Source organism: Gigantopelta aegis, chromosome 14, assembly GCF_016097555.1.
Source record: "Gigantopelta aegis isolate Gae_Host chromosome 14, Gae_host_genome, whole genome shotgun sequence".
NCBI lineage: Eukaryota > Metazoa > Mollusca > Gastropoda > Neomphalida > Peltospiridae > Gigantopelta > Gigantopelta aegis.
In genome coordinates this window covers 29,748,116-29,770,693 of record NC_054712.1, presented here as the reverse complement: position 1 = coordinate 29,770,693, position 22,578 = coordinate 29,748,116, and the positions used below count along the sequence as shown (strand labels likewise).

The 22,578-nt window shown below is 39.8% G+C and overlaps 1 protein-coding gene across 1 annotated transcript in view; it reads right to left on the bottom strand.

Moving 5' to 3' along the window:
* Window positions 1-15,836: 15,836 nt before the first annotated feature.
* LOC121389177 overlaps window positions 15,837-22,578 on the bottom strand; it is a 65,843-nt gene continuing 59,101 nt past the window's right edge. The window contains exons 29-33 of the mRNA XM_041520783.1: window positions 22,077-22,168; window positions 21,449-21,656; window positions 19,093-19,259; window positions 17,932-18,077; window positions 15,837-16,523 (exon numbers count right to left, since the gene is read on the bottom strand). Coding sequence (XP_041376717.1) covers window positions 16,370-16,523; window positions 17,932-18,077; window positions 19,093-19,259; window positions 21,449-21,656; window positions 22,077-22,168 — 767 coding nt within the window. The 3' untranslated portion in view covers window positions 15,837-16,369. The remainder of the gene's footprint in view (window positions 16,524-17,931; window positions 18,078-19,092; window positions 19,260-21,448; window positions 21,657-22,076; window positions 22,169-22,578) is intronic.

The window sequence follows — 22,578 nt, the reverse complement described above, 5'->3', positions numbered from 1 at the left end:
AATATTATTCTGGAATATGTAATAGTGTTCTTGAAGCCACTGGAAAATGGTAACATATACCATTATAATGTTACAATGTAACCATGAACCCTAACGTCGTTATAAACGTAAAATCGGAAAATAAGCAATACAAAGCGACGTTGTTGTTTTTACAACTTACAACTATATTTAGTTAGCCTATCAGGACAATGCAACGATACCCCATTCATTTCCAACTTCTATTATGCATAAATAGTGAAACAATGTTACATAAAAAATAAAGGCAGTGCACCTTTTAAGTGCGCCAAATGCCAGAGGTGGGGCCATACCCAGAAAAAATGTAGGTCCACACGGGAGCTTCCCATTTGCTTTAGGTGTGGGGCCGCCCCCCCCCCCCTAAAAGAACCCCCGATAGTCCGTGCACTAGACCTGTCTCTTGCGCGAACTGTAGGGGAGATCACTGCACTCACTTTAAGGAGTGCCCTGATTACAGGAGAGCGGTCCGCCTTATGGCGAGAGTGGTTGCTCCGGTGTCTACTATGGGTAGTCAGGCCGGTGTCCTTCACCGTCCTGCCTTGGTAACTGGCGCATGGCAGACTACAACGACTGAGCCGCTGAATGTGGCTAATGCCACCCAGTCTACCAAATCTAAAACTTACGCCGGCGCTGCCTGTGGGGCAACAAAATCAAATTTCGAACAACCGATTACTGTGCTCGATTTGGTTAGGATTATTTCTGGCATTTTTCTGACCCGAGACATTCCAAAAGCCCCAATTAAAAAATTATTTCTAGATGACATTGTAGTGGCGTCTAGAGATGCGTGCAGGGTCCTGAATGATCACCTGGCCATTAAGATTAACTCAGCTGCCATTGAAACACGTAGTGTTTCATGGTATAAGGCCAGGGATCTTGTTGTTCTGGAGACGCGAGCTAACACTAGTGTGGATTAACTTTTTATAGTTTTCTCCAACTAGTACTGTTCCGTTCCCCATTATGTCGTTACATATTAATACTAAGTATAATATTGATATTAATAATAGTGGTGTTAACACCAATAATAATAAGAAGGTTGACCATCTAGGGCTTACCATTTTACAATGGAATGCCAGGAGCCTGCGCGCAAATGGACCCGAGCTTAAAAAATATTTACAATTTAATAAAGACATAGATATTATTGCCATTCAGGAGTCATGGATTGCTAATGTTACAGATAAAATTAAACGTACTAAATTATTCGTTGAATACAAAATTTCAGGTTACACCGGACTCTTTTTTACGAATGACAATAGTATTAGGGGGGGGGGGGGGGCTACCTTTGTCAAAGATAGTATCTCCCACTCTCAAATTAAGATAACCAGGGGTCATACAGGAATCGAGGCGGTAGGAGTAACCATACATGCTAAATCTGGAGATATTAATATATTTAATTATTATGTACATCCTACTACTTCCAGTACTAAGTATAAATTAAATGATTTTCTGGCACCGATTGGTAACTATGATAAAAAAATTATTATTTTAGGGGATTTTAATTGTAAAAATAAATTATGGGGTTCTAAAGTTACCAATCTTCAAGGCCGTACTGTTGATACCTTTATTGAAAAATTAGGGTTAGTATGTTTAAACGATGGAAGTAGTACCTTTCTTTCGGCCTCCTATCATACTTGGTCCTGTCTTGACATTACCTTGGTGTCGAGCACTCTGGCTGCAGGTTGTGAGTGGGAGGTCCTTGATGACCTGGGTAGTGACCACCTTCCAATTAAAACCAAATACAATATCTCGGATTTATGGATTAATAAAACTAAATATAAATCTAAATGGAATTTTAGTAAAGCAAATTGGTCCCAGTTTGGGCGACTGTGTGTCGAATTAGATCATGAGCAGATTAGAGATTTAAATATTGATAAATTTAATAATAATTTAAATAAAGCTATTATTAATATTGCCAAGCAATCTGTTCCAGTCTTTTCCTTTAAAAATAACCATAACCCAGTCCCTTGGTGGACTGAGGAACTTACTAAACTAAAGAAATCCAGAAATAAATGTAGAAATTTTTTGCGGAAAGCTAATACTGAGGAAAATATTAATAATTTTAAGGACAGTAAATATAAACTTAAACTCAGCATTAGTAAAACTAGACAAGCCTCATGGACTCAGTTTTGTGGTTCGCTTAACAGGAACTCTAATGTTAAAGAAGATCAAAAGGGTGAAACGGAAGCCATCTAATATTAAAACAATTCTTAAAAATAATGTTAATTGTAAAACTAACCAGGATAAAGCTAATATCTTAGGAGCTGCTTTTAGAAATAATTCTTCCACTAATAATTATAATAAAGAATTTCAAGATAGGAAAATTACTATTGAAAAGAATAGTCCGATCCCTCATGAACCCTGCTCCTTGAAGGATGACCTACCGTATAATGCACCATTTAGATTCCAAGAACTTCTTAGTGCTTTTGGTGGCCGAAAGGCCACGGCTCCTGGTCCTGATAATTTTAGTTATATTTTTCTGAAAAATATGCCCACCAAAACTCTAGAATTATTCTTGGAATTGTTTAATTTAATATGGAGTGAGGGATACCTGCCACTTGAGTGGAAACACGCAGAAGTGTTTGCACTCCCCAAGGTGGGTAAGGATCTCTCCCTCCCTACTAATTATAGACCAATTTCATTAACATCAAGCGTCTGCAAGACCATGGAATCTATGGTAAACACTCGCCTTATCCACTTTCTGGAGGTAAATAGTTTGTTGTCTACCTTCCAGAGTGGTTTTAGGAAACATCACTCCACCACCGACCATATTGTACGTCTTCAAACCGAGGTAAAGGATGCCATGCGGAATGGACACAAAGTTGGTGGAGTGTTTGTGGATATAGAAAAGGCTTATGACATGGTCTGGCGAAGCGGTTTGTTAATGAAAGCGTATAAAATGGGGGTAAAAGGTGCAATGTTCACTTTTATTTCACAATTTTTAATGCAGAGAACATTTGCAGTTAATGTTAATGGTTTTTTTCTCCCCAATCTTTACATTGGAAAACGGTATCCCACAAGGCTCAGTGATACCACCCACCCTGTTTGCGATTTTTATTAATGACTTGGCCGATGTGCTCATCACAAAAAACAAAAGTATTAAATCTAAGGTAAGTATCGGTCTCTTTGCAGACGATACAGCCTTCTGGAGAATCTCAAATAATTATGAGGACCTTCAAAAAGATCTCCAGGTAGATGTTAATAACTTAGCCCTATGGTCCAGAGCTTGGGGTGTTACCATTTCCATAGCAAAAACTAAAAGTATCATCTTTCATAAGAAAAGGCAGTTTAAATCGATTTGTGACCTTAAACTAAAATTTAACGAAGTGATCATTAATCATGTGCAATCGGTCAAATTTCTTGGAATAATCTTTGATCACAATCTTAGTTTTGGGGAGCACATTACTGAGGTGACTGGTAACTGTACTATATACCTTAATTTATTAAGGGTACTATCAGGCACACCATGGGGCGCAGATCGAAACACTCTGCTTATGATCTTTGAAGCATTCATTGTGTCGAGACTGCAATATGGCGCACAGGCCTTTGGCTGTGCTAGCCAGACCCAGCTCAGGAAACTTGATAGCGTATATGGTAGGGCTCTCAAAATTATAGTTGGGGGTGCTATCTGTACGCCATATGATAGTGTTCTTGTTGAGCTGGGAGTAATGCCATTAGCCCTTAGGAGGATCAGGCAAGGTTTAAAATATATCAACAAAATACGTAGTCTGGTGCCTGATTCTCCTGTCAACCAACTTAAACCTGTACTAATTAAAAATATTAACAGAGATAGGGACATATCTGTTATTTCATATCTTAATAAGTTTGCTAATGACTTTGGGATAGTCGGCCTTCCATTGGTTACTTTGGGGATTAACCCGACTTTCCCGTGGCAGGCGGGCTGCCCCAGGGTTCATTACCACGTCAGGGAAAATATTATTAAAACAGAAAATCTAAATTTCAGAAAACATTTTTTCAGGCAGTGGTTGGGGAACTCTACCCGGATGTGGTTCAGATATACACAGACGGGATGAAGGACCCAATCACTGGTAAAACAGGGATGGCCTTTATTGTTAAAAATAGCAATAAAAACCCGATAGCTATTAGGGCTAGGCTGTCGGATAATATATCAGTTTATACCACCGAACTCATGGCCATACTGTATTCCCTGAAGTGGGTTGAAAGATATCATAATTATAATGGCCCTAGCAGATATGTTCTTTTCTCTGACAGTCTCAGTTCCTTGCAGGCAATCAATGGCGCCCATAGTGTCAGACCCGAAATTATTTCTAAAATTGTCAAAAGCTATAATAAATTGTTGGATAAAGGAATTGAACTAGCCATGGAATGGGTCCCAGCTCATATTGGAATAACTGGTAATGAGTTGGCCGATGCGACGGCTAAAAGGTGTTTGCTGGACCCAGTAGTCAGTGTACCAGTGGAACATAACTTTAATGAAATAAACTCAATAGCTGACCCACACTTTGGTAACCTGTGGCAGACCGAATGGAACCACAGAGCCAGAGTGTGGCATTCTTATATTAAACCAAGGGCGACCACCCCTGGACCGGTTTCATTTAATGTCAAGGCAACTAAAATTATTGCAAGATTACGTATGGGTGTCTCTTCGGGATTAAACGATATCAGATTTAAAATTTAAAAAATTAATTCACCCAACTGTGTTAATTGTAAAGTTGTTGATAGTGTTAACCACTATCTTCTTGAATGTACTAAATATACTAAATTCAGAAGTAAATTGGTAAATTTCTTTAATGTAAACAATATAAAGTTTAATGCATTTAATGTATTAAACCCATCTAAAGAACATAAAATGACAATCGACAGGTTAGTGGTCGCCTTTGTTTATTAAACTAAAATATATATATAAATGTTTAATATAGATTGGGCAGCGCCTATCGTTGGTAGGGGCGGGGGGCGGCCGCCGCTAAGGCATTAGATTGGTGCGAAGACGGCCGCCTGCCGCCATGCTGGACGTGTATGGTGCTGCTCTTTTCCTTCCGATGGTTGCTCTTGGGCGTGTCAGTACTGCTCTTTAAACTTTAGTTGCCTCTTCTCCCTTAGGGATTTGGAAGGACGTTGACCGCCCCTCCGCTCCACTTCTCGGAATCCTCCGTGTCTTTGTCGCGCCTGGCAGGCTTTGGAGTAGGCGTTTCATTTTATTTTAAACATGTACCGACATTTAAACTTTATATACTTTTATATATAATTATTTTTATAATGTCTATATTATTATGTATGGTTGGTGATGGATGAATGTTTTATTACTCCGAGCTGATAGTTGGGGGTGCGTTATCTGGCAGTAACAACCCCCCTTCTCGCCGGTCAAATATATTGTATAAATCGTTTCAATTTTTAGTTTGGTGTTTATTTTTTAAATTAAATAGGTTACTAACGTGCTCTTTTAAATATGTGTTTTTTATGATAAGTTATTTATGTTTTTAACCTCTTTTTATAATAGGAAATAGGAATTTAATAGGGCGGTGCGCTGCTCCTATCCTAGGGTATGCAACATGGTTCTATACCATACTTGTATGCTCTAGGTTTCTAAATTTAAGTGGTGCCAGCGTCTGATGAATGGCATAACGTTCTGTTTCTCCAGGATTATAGAGAGGCGCCCCTGGACTTGGAATCGCCAGGATACGTTTTTATATTGCCAGACTCACCAGACGCTTAACTTTCCCTTTTTAAATACTTTTTTTTTTTTATTATTATTATTATTTTTTTTTCTTCTCTGGTAGAATCGTTGGCCCTTGGGCCTAATTTTTGATGGGGGCACCGAGACTGGAGGGCACGACGGTTGGGTTGGGCGGGGGGGAGGCTGGGTGGGTGGTTTTGGCACCGGAAGATGGTTAGGGCGGTAGGCGTAGGCGGTTTTGGTCGTAAGAGGGGGTTTGTCCGGGGACTGCCCCCCCCCCCCCCCCCGGAACCTTCCCCGGTTTCGGCCACACCGAAGTCCCCAATACGATGGGTGCCCCTAAGGATGGGGGCACCGAGACTGGAGGGCACGACGGTTGGGTTGGCCGGGGGGTGCTGGGTGGGTGGGGGATACTCCACCGGAAGATGGTTAGGGCGGTAGGCGTAGGCGGTTTTGGCCGTAAGGGGTGTTAGGTTTGTCCGGGGGACTGCCCCCCCCCCCCCCCCCCCGGAGCCTTCCCCGGAGCCTTCCCCGGTTTCGGCCACACCGAAGTCCCCAATACGATGGGTGCCCCTAAGTAAAACATATTTCCCTATTAAAAAAACCTCCTGTGACTGAAGCCTAACCTCCTAGTCACCTGCCACCCCTATTTTGAGGGCTAATTAATATATTTAAAAAACATTTTAAAATATATTTATATTTAGGACTGCCCGATCTAAATTTGCGTTACAAATTGTTAGTTGTTTGCTGTATATTAAATATTGTTTGGGAAAATAACGCACAAAATTATTTATTGTAAAGTCCTTTTTCCCCGTTTGTTTAAATATCAAAATTGCCCCAGTAATTGTTCTGTCCCAGGTTGGACTACTGGCATCCGGTGGCCGAACCTGGGATAGACATGCTCGAAACCTTCGTGGTATAGGAGCATGTAAATATTTTATTGATTGATTGATTGACATGGGCGTTTGAATGAGCACGTGAGGTACTAGTCCATTGTAATACAATAGGGTAAAACAGTCTATTTAATGATAGTGAAAATATTTTGAAGAAAAATAAAGTTGGTGGTGGGGGGAGGGGGTGACGGGTCTTTTGTGGGTGGTGGTGGTGGGGTTATTTTTTTTTCGGTGGGAGAGTTCTTGATTTAAGCTGAGTAACAAAAAATACATTTGGAAAAAAAAATAGAAAAGGCTAAAAAATATATATTTTTAAATGATAATAATACAATTGTGATTAATGATAGTGAAAATATTTCGAAGAAAAATAAATGTTGTTTGGGGGTTGGGTGGGGGGGAGGGGGGGGGGTGACGTGTCTTCTTTTTTGGGGGTGGTGGTTTGGTGGGGGAGGTCTTGATAATAATAATAATACAAATGTGATTATTGCATGCCCCTGTAAATATAGAAAATGTGCGTGTTCGTCTGGGTTATATGTTTGTTTTTGTTTTTGTTCTTGTTTTTGTTTGTTGTTTGTTTTTGTTGTGTGGGTTGTATTTTATTTTGGGGGGAGGGGGGGCGTGTGTGTGTTTGCCGAGGGGGAGGGGTATTTTGTATTTTATTTTAGGGTGGGGTTAGTGTTGTTACTGGGTGTTTTGGGGGTGGTGGTGGATTGAGCTATTTGTTTTTGTTTTATTTGTGGTTATTTATTTTGATTTGCCTGCCAGTTATGCTTACAATCATGTGTACAACAATGTCTTCATTCTAACATGTTGGACATCTAGGCCCTACCTATCTTGAAAAATCGACATGCAAAACCAACATAAACAAATACTAATGTTACAGTTACTAGGTCGATGTTTTTAGGATAAATTATTTTTGCTGTTATTACAGCAAAATTTGCAATTTAGCATGTTTATAATACAATTTAATGTACATATAAAATTAATTTGAAGCATTGAAACGAAATATTTTGTAAAACAGGCGCCTGTGCAGGAAATTGTGTAGAGGTCTAGACTGTGGCTAACAAAGGTTTTTGTGTGTGTGCTGGGGTGGGGGTGGGGTCACGTTTCTCTGGAAAATACATTAAAAAAGAACAATATAGCATGTGAGGGACGGTACTGTGTGCTGATCGGAATATAATCTAAAATATCTAAACAAAAATTATTTAACTATTAAAATTGTGTTACTGTCACATACAGTTCTTTATAAAAACTGTAGGTGTGTTTCTATGATATTATGCCAATTAATGTGAGGCGAGATTGCAGCTTTAAAAAAGGAAGACAATTTCCATGCAAGAAACGACCAAAACAATGTAATTGTTGGTGAGAGCTCGCTAGCCATAATGTATTTGAGCTAGATTCACCTCCGATATTTGACACATGGTCAGTTATAACAAAACGCAATTTCAGCAACTTAGGCCCTAATATTTATTTTTAAAAACTGAAACACATGTAACACACTAGGCAGTGCTACCTTGAAGCGATGCATTATGGGATTGATAAAATGGCTGCCGCCATGACTGCTGAGACAACCCCAGTTAGGACGCCTTGCGCTCAAATGCGCTAGGGTGAAATTACTTGAAACTTCAAAGAAAACATAGAAATAGGTTCAATTTAACAACTGAATATGTGAACTCGATGTGCCGAAGTATAGAAATATATTCAAAATCCATTTGAAGATCAGTGTTTTTCAAAGTACATTTAAAACATCACATTTTGTTATCAGTGACAAAATAGACCTTTCTCTATAATGAGCCACGTCTTAAATCCCTTAAAACACTTCTAAAAGAAGCCATTGACGTCAGACGCCGCGTTAAGACAAAATTATCATGTGACCCTATCAGCTGTAAAATGGCCACGACGTCATACTTGTTACGCGACGTCATTGACAGAGCTCTCTTGAAAATCGTTATTGGTGTAGTTTTAACCGAATTACAAATTAAATAATTTTTAACGGAGGCTTTTTAGCGATTGTAATTACATGTCAAATATGTTTTTCTGCTTAAATTATTAGTGTCTGTATACTAAACGTGTTTCTGATCGTTCTAATATTTGTACTAGGTTAAATTTCATTGTATTTCCTAAAATACTTTTTTTTCGTACGTACGAAATTATTTGAAGACAAAATCCAGTGTGGGCTTCTTACAAATATTAAGACGACCAGAAACACATTGAATATACAGACACTGATATTCTAAATAAGAAAATATATTTAATATGCAAGTTTAATCGGAGAACTATTTTATTAGTCGGAAACATCTTACAAAACAGCAAACTTGGGAATTTCCCTTCGAAATTCTAATTATGTATAATTTATGTATAATGTATGTATGTATGTATGTATGTATGAATGTATGTATGAATGTGTGTGTGTATGTGTGTATGTATGTATGTATGAATGTATGTATGTATGTATGTATGTATGTACCTAAATCGTGACTAACCTAGCTTAAAGTTATTCAGGTGGAAGGAGTGGAAAACAATGAAAGAAAGAAAGAAAGAAATGTTTTATTTAACGACGCACTAAACACATTTTATTTACGGTTATATGGCGTCAGACATATGGTTATGGACCACACAGATTTTGAGAGGAAACCCGCTGTCGCCACTACATGGGCTACTCTTTCCGATTAGCAGCAAGGGATCTTTTATTTGCGCTTCCCACAGGCAGGAAAGCACAAACCATTGCCTTTGTTGAACCAGTTATGGATCACTGGTCGGTGCAAGTGGTTTACACCTACCCATTGAGCCTTGCGGAGCCTGTAGACCGATGGCCTAACCACGACGCCACCGAGGCCGGTGAAAGAAAGAATGAAAGAAAAAAGTTGTATTTAACTACGTACTCTAGACATATTTATTTATAGTTATGTGACATCAGAGACCACACACATAATTAATGAGACGAAACCCGCTGCCATCACTCCATGGGCTGCTATTGGATTGTCAGCAGACAAGATAGGACATACCACGTCATTTATTACACCAGTTCAGACTAAGGCACAATTTCAGCAGGTGTGGTGAGCGAAGTTTAAGGAAGTTCGTTTTGTTTAACGCCACCACTGGAGCACATTGATTGATCGGCTATTGGATGTCAAACATTTGGTAATTCTGACTCGTAGTCATCAGAGGAAACCCGCTAATTTGTTTATGATGCAGCAAGGGTTCTTTTATATACAGTTTCTCACAATCAGGAAAGCACATACCACGGCCTTTGTCCAATTGTGGTACACTGGTTGTAACGAGAAAAACCCGAATCAGGTGAATGGATCCATCGAGGTGTTTCGATCGTGCGACGCAAGCACCTCAAGCGAGCTCTCAACCCACAGAGCTAAATCCCGCCCCCGATGCTTACGGGGAGGGGGTCAAGACTTGATCTCTCGGAAAATGTAAGTGAGATAAAAAGAAAATTTGTTTGAGCAGATGTAGATCTAGATTGAACACGCAGCAGAAAAATTAGTGCTTTATCAAACTCTTATGCGTATATGTGTAACTTGCCCCCCCCCCCCCCCCCCCCGTCCGTCCCCATCTAGATACGAGTCTGTAAATCCTAAGCCATTTCTCTACAACTGGCCATCCATGTAAACTGACTGGTGCAAGGTCGTAGGAAGTGGTAAGGCTGGTTAGGTTTCGGCCTGACCAATAGTTAGGAAAAAAAAACCTAACACCACCTCCCAAAAACAACAACCCCCCCCCCCCCCCCCCCCAAAAAAAAAAACAACCCACAAAAACCAAACAAAAAACAACAACAAATAAACAAACACAAAAAAAGACACTAAAAAACCCAACAACACCCCCAAAATAACAAAAACCAACAAAAATGAACAACAAAAAAAACAAACAAAAACAAACAAAACAAAACAAACAAAACCGGAAACGACTCGTCAAAACATATATTAAATTTATACTTTAAAATGTCCTAGAACGCAGCAAAAAGCATTTAGTTAAAAACAAAATAGGGGTGGGAAGGGCATTATCTCACATCCTTCACCCGTGTGTGTGGGTGGGTGAGTGGTGGGTGAATTGAAATAGGGTTAAATCCTTCACCCGTGTGTGTCAATTAAAATATTATTAAATTTCACCCGTGTGTGTGGGTGGGTGACTTTAAAAAATAGGGTCCTCAGATCCTTCACCAAAAAGTGTGGGTGGGTGGGTGGTGGGTGAATTAAAATAAACATAGGGTGTGGGGTGGGTGAGGGTGGTGTGATTAAAATCTCACATCCTTCACCCGTGTGTGTGGGTGGGTGAGTGGTGGGTGAATTAAAATAGGGTTATCTCACATCCTTCACCCGTGTGTGTGGGTGGGTGAGTGGTGGGTGAATTAAAATAGGGTTATCTCACATCCTTCACCCGTGTGTGTGGGTGGGTGAGTGGTGGGTGAATTAAAATAGGGTTATCTCACATCCTTCACCCGTGTGTGTGGGTGGGTGAGTGGTGGGTGAATTAAAATAGGGATTATCTCACATCCTTCACCCGTGTGTGTGGGTGGGTTAGTGGTGGGTGTGTGTGTGGGTGAGTGGTGTGTGTCACATCCTTCACCCGTGTGTGGTGGGTGGGTGTGGGTGTTATCTCACATCCTTCACCCGTGTGTGGTGGGTGTGAGTGGTGGGTGAGTGGGTGTGTGTGTGGGTGTGAGTGTGGGTGAGTGGGTTGTGTGTGTGGGTGGGTGAGTGGTGTGTGTTTGTGTGTGTGGTGAGTGGTGTGTGTGGGTGAGTGTTGGTGTGTCGGTGAGTGGTGTGTGTGTGGGTGGGTGAGTGTTGTGTGTGTGGGTGAGTGGTGTGTGTTTGTGTGTGGGTGAGTGGTGTGTGTGGGTGGGTGAGTGGTCTGGGTGTGTGTGGGTGAGTGGTGTGTGTATGAGTGTGTGTGGGTGAGTGGTGTGGGTGAGTTGTGTGTGTGTGTGTGTGGGTGAGTGGTGGGTGTGAGTGGGTGGGTGAGTGGTGGGTGAATGGTGGGTGAGTGGTGGGTGAGTGGTGGGTGTATTAAAATAGGCCTCACCAATAATTTTGGATTTCCTACGGGACTCTGGGGCGGGACGTAGCTCAGTGGTATACCGCTCGCTCGATGCGCGGTCGGTCTGGGATCGATCCCCGTCGGTGGGCTAATTGGGCTATTTCTCGTCACAGCCAGTGCACCACGACTTGTATATCAAAAAAAGTGGTATGTGCTATCTTGTCTGTGGGATGGTGCATATAAAGAAGTGGCGACAGCGGGTTTCCTCTATCAATATCTGTGTGGTCCTTAACCATATGTCTGACGCCATATAACCGTAAATACAAATGTGTTGAGTGCGTCGTTAAATAAAACCATTTTCTTCCTTCCTTCCGACGGGACTGTGATGTCAAAAGCTCATGTGAAAATTTGATGATTGTTTCACCGGCTTCTGTAATCTAATTCTTAAGGCTAGTAGGTACTGGGTTCGCATTCCGGTACCGGCTCTCACCCAGTGCGAGTTTTAACTGCGCAGTGGGGAGTTGTAATGTCGCTACTTGGTTCGAAATACGGATCTAGAAAATGGCGTTTTAAGCGAGTTTTGCACCTAGGACTAGCCCACTACACCGACTCCTCTCGCACTGTCCATTAGCCACTGTCCTAGACACACATATCTGATAGCTGAGGGCTGTACCAGGACAGCGTGCATGGACCTCAGTTCGATATATCCTGCTGCTTGCTTCACCCATGTTGAAGGAATGGACCAACGATTTTGGCTGTTTGTGTCTTACCTGTCCAAGATACATACTCTTCTACCTGTAACAAAAAAACACCAACTATTTATGGGAGTGAAGGAAATGGTTTATTTAACGACGCACTCAACACATTTTATGTACGGTTATATGGCTTCGGACATACGGCTAAGGACCACACACATATTGAGAGTGGAGACCCGCTGTCGCCACTTCATGGGCTACTCTTTTCGATTAGCAGCAAGGGATCTTTTATATGCACCATCCCATAGAAAGGATAGCACATACCACGGCTTTTGATGTACCAGTCATGGTGCACTGGCTGGAGCGAGAAATAGCCCAATGGGCCCACTGACGGGGATCGATCCCAAACCGATCGCTCATCAAGCGAGCGCTTTACCACTGGACTACGTCTCGCCCCTTTATGGAAGTGAACATCATTGGCGTAAACAGGTTTTTTTAATGGGGCGTGGGAGGGAGGTGCAGCCACACTATATAACATTATATATAGTGTTATGGGGCGACATGTAAATATAAAAGGACTGTGTGTGTCGGGGGTGGGGTGGGGGGTGGGGTGGGGGGGCAGATGTGATTTGGGATCGACCCCATGCCCATCCCCACCCTCGGTTAGGCCAGTGGCTAACACAAAACAAAGTCTGTTTTACAAAGCATATCATATTTTATTAGACATGGGAAATACATTATATGACAATGAACGAATGACAGCGAAGAGGTTTGATGAATCAGACCTCAGTATGACTGTTTCCCTTGGATTAACCTTTAAAGAGCAAAGTCGAAACAATTTATTATCATAATATTGCGCTTGTATCGCTTTGATAAATAGATGAATTCGATATTAAAACAGTTTAGCATAGTTCTGATATGACTGTACTATATTGTCAAAGTGCTAAACTTCAACTTTATAACAATACGGATTATATCTTTATTTTTTACAAGTGCATTACTTGGAATTAGTTAATTGGTAATCTGACGTCTGCCATGGTATCCACTTAGCGACTTGCCAACCAAACCAATTAGTGTCAAGGCCTAATTAAATATGTAACGAGCAATATTACCATGCAATTTAATTGTTGCCACGGGTATTGCAGACGTCTGAACGAGTACACCGTGACAACTGTATATTACATAGATACGTGTTTAGTATGCGTGTTATAAATAAGGATAATCTACCCATGAAAAGGAGACTTGGGGAGAACAGATACTGTTCACATGTCTTAAAGTTCTCTCACAAAGCACAAACTCTACTGGAAGATCCGAGAGACAGTTTTGTAACATAAGCAATGTCAACTCTATCTGGAGACCTGTGTGTCATTCACCCAAGAGCTCTGACTTGTATATTATCTGTATCACCATGTTGGTAACTTATTAATTATGTTTCATGTTGGAAAGAAAAATACAAGAACCTACATCACCAACTTGCGACTTCTCTTCCTTCATTTACATTCTGGTAAAACAAAACTAAGAAAACTTACGCTGTGTTAATATGAATGACAATGTTTCATCAATGTCAGTCGATTCTAAGGTGTGAAACGCAACAGCGAGTTTTCTAAATATATTAATACATTTGATAAATACTCTATTCATTTTCATGGCGTATTGTTTTACTATTTGATAGATACATGTTACAACAATGTTGATTGTTGCATGTATTAACTTCAATTTAAAAAAAATTAAAATATTATTATTATTTTTTGTTTTTATCTCACTACTCCCTTTCCTTTCTCTCCTTTGAATTCCATCTTATTTCTTCCCGATCTGGCAACTCCTATCTTTCAACTTCTTTCTCTGTCCACCTCCACATCCCAGTCTTAACTTCAATATTTAGTATATATGCCAAACGTGTGTGGTTATAGATATATATAATCTACTGCATGATTTATACACATTCAAGCAATGTTAGTTTCTTGGTAACAGTATAATAGTTTAGTATGCTACAGGGAAACCTGTCTAAACTGGATTAAGCAATGTTAGTTCCTTGGTAGCAGTATAATAGTTTAGTATTCTACAGTGAAACCTGTCTAAACCGGATCAAGCAATGTTAGTTCCTTGGTAGCAGTATAATAGTTTAGTATTCTACAGTGAAACCTGTCTAAACCGGATCAAGCAATGTTAGTTCCTTGGTAACAGTATAATAGTTTAGTATGCTACAGGGAAACCTGTCTAAACTGGATCAAGCAATGTTAGTTCCTTGGTAGCAGTATAATAGTTTAGTATTCTACAGTGAAACCTGTCTAAACCGGATCAAGCAATGTTAGTTCCTTGGTAGCAGTATAATAGTTTAGTATTCTACAGTGAAACCTGTCTAAACCGGATCAAGCAATGTTAGTTCCTTGGTAGCAGTATAATAGTTTAGTATGCTACAGGGAAACCGGTCTAAACCGGATCAAGCAATGTTAGTTCCTTGGTAACAGTATAATAGTTTAGTATGCTACAGTGAAACCTGTCTAAACCGGATCAAGCCGGGGACCTAATATTTATTCAATTTATACAGGGTCCGGGATAGAGTTTTAAATTTTTGAAAATTCGGGAGCATCAAACTGTAAAACATTCATTAATTAACCATTGGCTGTTACAAGTATGTCGAACATTTGATAATTTTTGACACGTAGTCTTTGCCAAAACTGCTACATTTTTAGAAGTAAGATATCTTTTATATGCGCTTTCCCACATAGAGCTCGATACAACATGTCGTTGTTTGTCAGTTCCTAGCTAACTCTTCCGTTCTACAGATATATTAATCTACCAATTGAATTATAAATGTTCCATCAATTATCCATATGGTGTCAAAGCTGGCTGTGAGTTTTGTAAATTATTCTTAGTGCATTACACTTTTTTTTGTTCAACGACACCACTAGAGCACATTGATTAAGTAATAATCGGCTGTTGAATGTGAAATGTTTGGTAACTATGACACGTAGTCATCAGAGAAAACCTGCTACATTTTTGTTTATTCTGCAAGAGATCTTTTATGTGCACTTTCCCACAGACAGAATAGCACATACTACGGCCTTTGATATACCAGTCGTGGTGCACTGGCTCGAATCAGAAATAGCCCAATGGACCCATCGACGGGGATCGATCCCAAACGGATAACACGTATCAAGCGAGCTCTTTACCCGCCCGTCTTAGTGTATATTCTTTTATTTGATTTCTCAGTTGTCATCAATACAAACCAGTTCCTTGGTGCCGACGACCCGGGTTTTGGCAAACTATTTCGCAGCCATGCGAATTACATATCTTAGAGGCGGGGATATAGCTCAGTCGGTGGAACACTCGCCTCAGGTGCTTTCAGTCGTACGATCGAATCACCTCAGTGGATCCATTCTCCGATTTTCTTTTGTCCTGCCCATTACACCACGACTGGCATGTGCTGACCTTTCTGTGGGAAAGTGAATTAATGTAACAATGTAGCGGATGTCCTCTCTAAGACTTCAAAATTCTGCCCATTTTCAAATTTACCCTCCCCCCGCAACCCCCCCCCCCCCCCCCCCTCCCCCATTCCGAGTCAGACCACCGATCCTATCGGAGGCAGGACTCGGGATGGGCGTGTTCGAAACCCTAGTGGTATATGGGCACGTTAAACTAGATATCTATCTATCCAATAGTCGATGATTAATACATTAATGTGCTCTTGTGGTATCATTAAACAAAACAAACTTTTACAAATGTTATATCAGTACTAGTGTTTGTCAGTTCCTTGATATAAAACCTAGCTGATGTTGTTACAGATTACTTATTGTTCTTCTTTCTGAATTACAACTGTTCCATCAAATGTTAGTCAGTTACTTGGTGTCGAAACTGGAAACTAGTTTTGCAGATACGTTATTCGTAGTGCATATGCGATTAATTGATGGTTCGATAGTCCATTAATATTAAACATCACCTTGGTGCCGCATATATTAATTGTAGGTTTTGCAGATATATGAATCTATGTGAATTATGAAAGTTCCATTAATACTGGTCAGTTCCTTGGCAATGATGCAAAGTGGTGGTGTTGACATTCTGTTTGAATTACAAATGTTCCATCGATGTTAGACAGTTCCTTGGTGTCAAGGCTACGTTTTGAACATGTATTAATCTACTATTTGAATGACAAATGTCCCGTCAATGTTAGTGAGTTCCTTGGTGTCAAAGCTAGCTGTGAGGTCACGGATTTTCTTGTTCCTTTGTGTCTTACGAGCGACTAGCTTCAATTCTTCGGTCCATGTGGTTCTAGGTGGGATATCTCTGAAAGAATAGAAAGGGCTGTCAAAATATTCTAAATTAATTATAGGCCAGTAGATATTTTGGGTATTTTTCTTTAAATAAGTGTAAAAAAAAGAATACTTCTTCTTCCGGTGTAAGGTGTTGACCTTGTGCCATGTTCTTAAACTTAATAATGTTAACAACAATTTCGAGCAAAGTATCTTTAGTAACTAACGTGTGACGAATCTTAGCCAAAAGTGCAGTTTGGTTGTTTACATAAATGCACGAAAAGCCCCAGCGTGTGCTGGATTTTTACATGTATCAGGGGTGAATTTTTACTAAAACACAATAGAAGTGATTTGTGATGAACATTTGCTAAAAATAATAGAACACTAGCAAAGAACTGCCAAACGTCTACTGCCTCCTTTTTTAATTATATGGTGTATATCATGAAAACATCAGTTAGTGTGAGGCAAACTTTAGTTTACAAACAACAATAAGAAAAACAACACACTTTTATTAGTCTCTAGTAGTCCTACATTCTGTCACCATCTAATGAGAAAATACTAGTTAATGCTAAGTAAAGTACGTTCTTCCTGCTGTTAGCAACAAGTTACGTATGTTAAATTTATACTAGAAAAGATTAAACTCTGTTTCTTACTGACCTGAGAAAATTATATTGCCAAGACTCTGGCCAAATATTATAACATAGATTTTGACACAAGAAAACAGTCTACATAAATGTCGTAACTGTACCTCCGTTATAATTTTATTTATTTATTTATTTTTAAAAACGTTTTAAAAGATGTATTGTCAATTTTGTTTTAAAATCATGTACCCCCATTGTAAGCTCTTTGGCTATAAACTATCTTTTTGTATGTTTTATATATACTTTTGTGTACATATTGTTTATATTCAACCGGCCTCAGTGGCGCAGTGGTTAAGCCATCGGACTACAGGCTGGTAGGCACAGGGTTCGCAGCCCGGTACCGGCTCCCACCCAGAGCGAGTTCTTAAGGGCTCAATGGGTAGGTGTAAAGCCACTACACCCTCTTCTCTCTCACTAACCTCTAACCAACTAACAACTAACCCACTGTCCTGAACAGACAGCCCAGATAGCTGAGGTGTGTGCCCAGGACAGCGTGCTTGAACCTTAATTGGATATAAGCACGAAAATAAGTTGAAATGAAAATCAACATCTGACACATGCATACATTTAATATCAGATACAAGGATGTGATCAATGTCGAACCGTGCATAAATGTAATAAGACATGGACGGTACTGACGTTATTTTTGTCTTCCATCGTCAAAATACGAATGGCTGCAAAAAGAGGATTTTCACTTGTTTTCTTGATGTAAAGAACCTATAAGGTATGACTACAATGGCGGAGGAAATCTGCGCTATATCCTGAACAACTAAACCGTTAAAGCGAGGGTTCAATACACACGGTATCTCCATTCTGTCTTTCGTTGGTTCCACGGGACTCAGACTTCCTTCAAGGTCAAGGACGCACTGTGTTAGAGGAATATGCAGCGGGTTCGCTAGGCTCACTTTCACTGTAATGGTTTCATTTCTCTTGCACTTCTTTGGACCCTGCAGAAAACAACAACAAACAGAATCAACCGTAATAGACAGACAAATTGTTTTGAAAATGCCACCATAGCACTTCATTTCTGCATTTACCTTAGTTTGACATACAATAGCCTTTGTAATTTTCGTGCTGGAGTGTTGTTAAGCATTCATTCATTGATTCCATAGACTAACTTTACACCCTGGGTTGACACCAGTCTCTCATACTGCATCCGTCAGTCCATCCATTCATCCATCCACCAAAACCTATCAAACTGACAGCATACACCCCGTGTACCCGTCAATCCACTCAAATATCGGACCTCAAAATTATTCTAGGCTGGAACAAATTCCTCCCTGCAGCATCCTTTCAAATATTCGTTCATCCTTGTATCGAGAATTCGATAATCTACCCATCTGGGCCCCGTTCCACGAAGCGATTTTAGCTCTAAGATCAACTTAAGTGCATAAGGTAGCTATGCGCCTAAGGTAATCTTAGGGCTAAGATCGCTTCGTGGAACGGGCCCCTGGTCAATATTTGTTCACCCATCCTTCAGACTGTCCTTTTGTCTGTCCATTATTCTGTCACACTGACAATCCCTCCCTACATCCAGTCATACAAGCATCCATTCCTCAGTTAGTCTACCTGTCCGTCCATCATACCACTCATCCATCCATTCATTACTTCATTCTTCCATCTTATCATCCATCTAGAATTCGCTCATCTATCCATCTATACAGTATTCGTTCAACGATAGATTCATCTGGTAGTCTGTCCATCTGTTCATACACAAGTCGATCCAGAAGAAATGTATATCTAACTCCTTTCAAACATTCGTACACATCTATCTAATGGTCTGTCATCGATCCACCCACCCATACATCAATCTATCCAGACACCCACCCACACATCCATTGATCCATCCAGCCAGCCACATCCATCCACGCACCCACTCATCCATCCATCCTTCCTTTCTTCCATCAATCCATCCGTCCATCCATCCATCCATCCATCCATCCCATCCTTTATCCATCATACCTCGAAGTCCATCTCTGGCAGCCTGTATCTGAAGATGTGGGAGAACTCCTGCACGTCTCTGGAGAGGCCGGTCTTCACAAGACACTTGGCGATCATCTTGAATTGGAAATCCTCGTTGGCGGCGCTGAAGGCCGAGCTTCCATCCACCGTGAACGACACACTCTCATCTGCAAAAACAAAATTCATCACAGTAACTCGAGGTATAAACGAAATCAGATATCACTGCTAATAAAATGTTTTAAAGTCCAGAGTCAGCAATGTAGCAAAGTATCCAGATTAAAAACTGCTGCAAAGTCTCCAAAGTCCACAGACTCAAAACTATAGAAGCCTCCAGACTCAATACTTTGGTAAAATGTCCAGACTCAAAACTATAACAAAGTCTCCAGACTCAAGACTGTAACAAAGTCTGCAAACTCAAAACTGTAACCAAGTATCCAGACTCAAGATTAACAAAGTCCCCAAATTCAAAACTGTGACAGTCTCCAATCTCAAAACTGTAACAACGTCTCCTAATTCAAGACTTAACGAAGTCTCCAGATTCAAGTCTGTAACAAAGTATCCAGACTCCAGACTGTACAAAGTCTTCAGATTCAAGACTCAACAAAATCTCTAGACTCATGACTTAACAAAGTCTCCAGATTCAAACATTAACAAAATCTTCAGATTCAAGACTGCAACAAAGTATCCAGACTTCAGACTGTAACAGTCTCCAGATTCAAGACTTAACAAAGTATCCAGACTCCAGACTGTAACAGTCGCCAGACTCAAAATTGTTACAAAGCATCCAGACTCAAAACTAATACAGTCTCCAGATTTGTGCAGTCTCCAGCCTGTAGGATATCACATAAGCGTACGAGACAAGGGGCGGGGTGCTGGAGGAAAACATCAAATTCGGGCAGAAATGATGCATATATTGGGGCAAAATGTGCTAACCTGACACCTTTTCACTATGTATTTCCATCATTCTACCCTCAAAATGAGTTGTAATACATGTAAAAATGCGTAGTGATTCGTTTGCAACACTGTATAAGTCTTTGGAAGTAATACTAATATGAATAAATGTGGTTATCCAGATTCGGGCATTTTCGTTTAATTCGGGCAAAAGCCAGCCTGCCCCCTCCCCCAACCCCTACAAGAATGGGAGCCCGTACGCCTATATGTAGGAACGTCTCCAAACACAAGGCTGAACAACAGTATCCAAGTGTTGAGTCTAGATTGTTAAAGGAACACTCCTGAGTTTGCTGCATTGTAAGATGTTTCGTACTAATAAAATATTTCTACGATTAAACTTGCATATTCAATACATTTTCTTGTTTAAAATATCAGTGTCTGTATATTCAATGTGTTTATAGTCGTCTTGTTATTTGTAAGAAGCCCAAACTGGATTGTGTCTTCAGATAATTTCGTACGTACGATAAAAAAATATTTTAGGAAATAAAATGAAATTTAACCTAATACAAATATTAGAACGTATCAGAAACACGTTTAATACATAGCCACTAATATTTTATGCAAAACAAATAAATATATTTAATATGTAATTGCAATCGTTAAAAAGTATCCGTTAGTCAATAACATCTTAAAAATTGCAGCAAACTCATGAATGTCCCTTTAAGTGTTTTATATACACGGGTCCTGATCTTACTGTTATTGAAAATCTCTATCGATCATGTCACAAACTGTTTAACGTGAAAAAAAACCCATTTAGTTCAAACAGATTTTGAGTGGAGAAAACTGATGAGAAACGCAAATTTCAATAGATTCTCTCTCAGAATAATTTGAAGCACGTATTGTGGTTGTCGGGTCTGTCTTTCTAGTGCAGTGGGTTAATGGCTGATTGTCAGTGATTAATAAGACTGAAGTCAGTGTAATAGTTGTACCGTTCGACATTGAATACTGTAGGGCAGTGAACAACAAGTAAAGTAAAGTTTGTTTTATTTAACGACGCCACTAGAGCACATTATTTTTTTATCTTATCATCGGCTATTGGACGTCAAACATATGGTCATCCTGACACTGTTTTTAGAGGAAACCCGCTGTCGCCACATAGGCTACTCTTTTACGACAGACAGGATATTTTATTTGCGTTTCCCACAGGCAGGATAGCACAAATCATGGCCTTTGTTGAACCAGTTCTGGATCACTGGTCGGTGCAAGTGGTTTTACACCTACCCACTGAACTTTGCGGAGCACTCACTCAGGGTTTGGAGTCGGTATCTGGATTGAAAAATCCCATGCCTCGACTGGGATCCGAACCCAGTACCTACCAGCCTGTAGACCTATGGCCTAACCACGACGCCACCGAGGCCGGTAACAACAACAAAACCACCTGCTATTTGCTTTATTATTAACATACCTTTTCTGGGGAAGACTTGCATTTCCCTGAACGTTTCATCGTGCACTGGACTTCCAAACAGCTCGCCCGTGTAGGTAATAGCTCGGACAGTGGTGATAAGTCGACAGACACGCACTTCATCCGAAACATTAGAGATATTGATCTTAACATTGAAATTGTTAGCACCCACCATGATGTCATCTGGTACCGAAATAGTTACTTTAATACTCTAGAAAAAATAGAAAGGTATAATTGTTTAATAACAGCTCAGCATATTTCAAACTACAGACACTTGTTGAAGAGAGCAGAAAACCCGGCACCGCCACACAGGCTACTCAACAACAACAACAAAACAACAACAACAAAAGAACATAGTTAAGTCATAATGTTTGTTGTGAATGTCAAATGCTTGTTTAATAGCACCAAATAATATTGTGTTACAGCACTTTCTTACCAATACTGCAGAATTGGTACAAACGTCCCACTTATTATATTACTTTCCATGATTAGCTGTCAGAATTACCATCTCTTCCACTGGCACCATAACATCTGCACAAACATTCTACAAGTTGTATTAAAGTGTTCAAGTCTACATCTCAAATTAGACAAAGTATTATTCAAATTAATGAAGTATTCATTTGTAGCTAACCTCATCTGCTTTTGCCATATATGGATCTCTCACGTGCAACATAGCCGAGTGTTGGGCGGCATTTTTGACTGCTCCCCGCTCTTGTATGCTTCCTGTTAAAATTAACTATAATGTTTGTACAGGGCGATTATGTGTAATGTTTTATATAGATTACTGGCATGTTAAAAATTACTATAATGATCGTCATCAGTAGTATCATCATCATCATCATCATCATCATATTTGTTTCAACTTATTTTAATTGTGTGACAGTATATTGAGTCACAATTAAAGGGACATTCCTGAGTTTACTGCATTGTAAGATGTTTGTAATAAAATCGATTAAACTTACATATTAAATATATTTTCTTGTTTAGAATATCAGTACATTCAATGTGTTTCTGGTCGTCTTAATATTTGTAAGAAGCCCAAATTGGATTTGGTCTTCAAATAATTTCGTACATACGAAAAATAATATTTTAGGAAATAAAATGAAATTTAACCTAGTACAAATATTAGAACA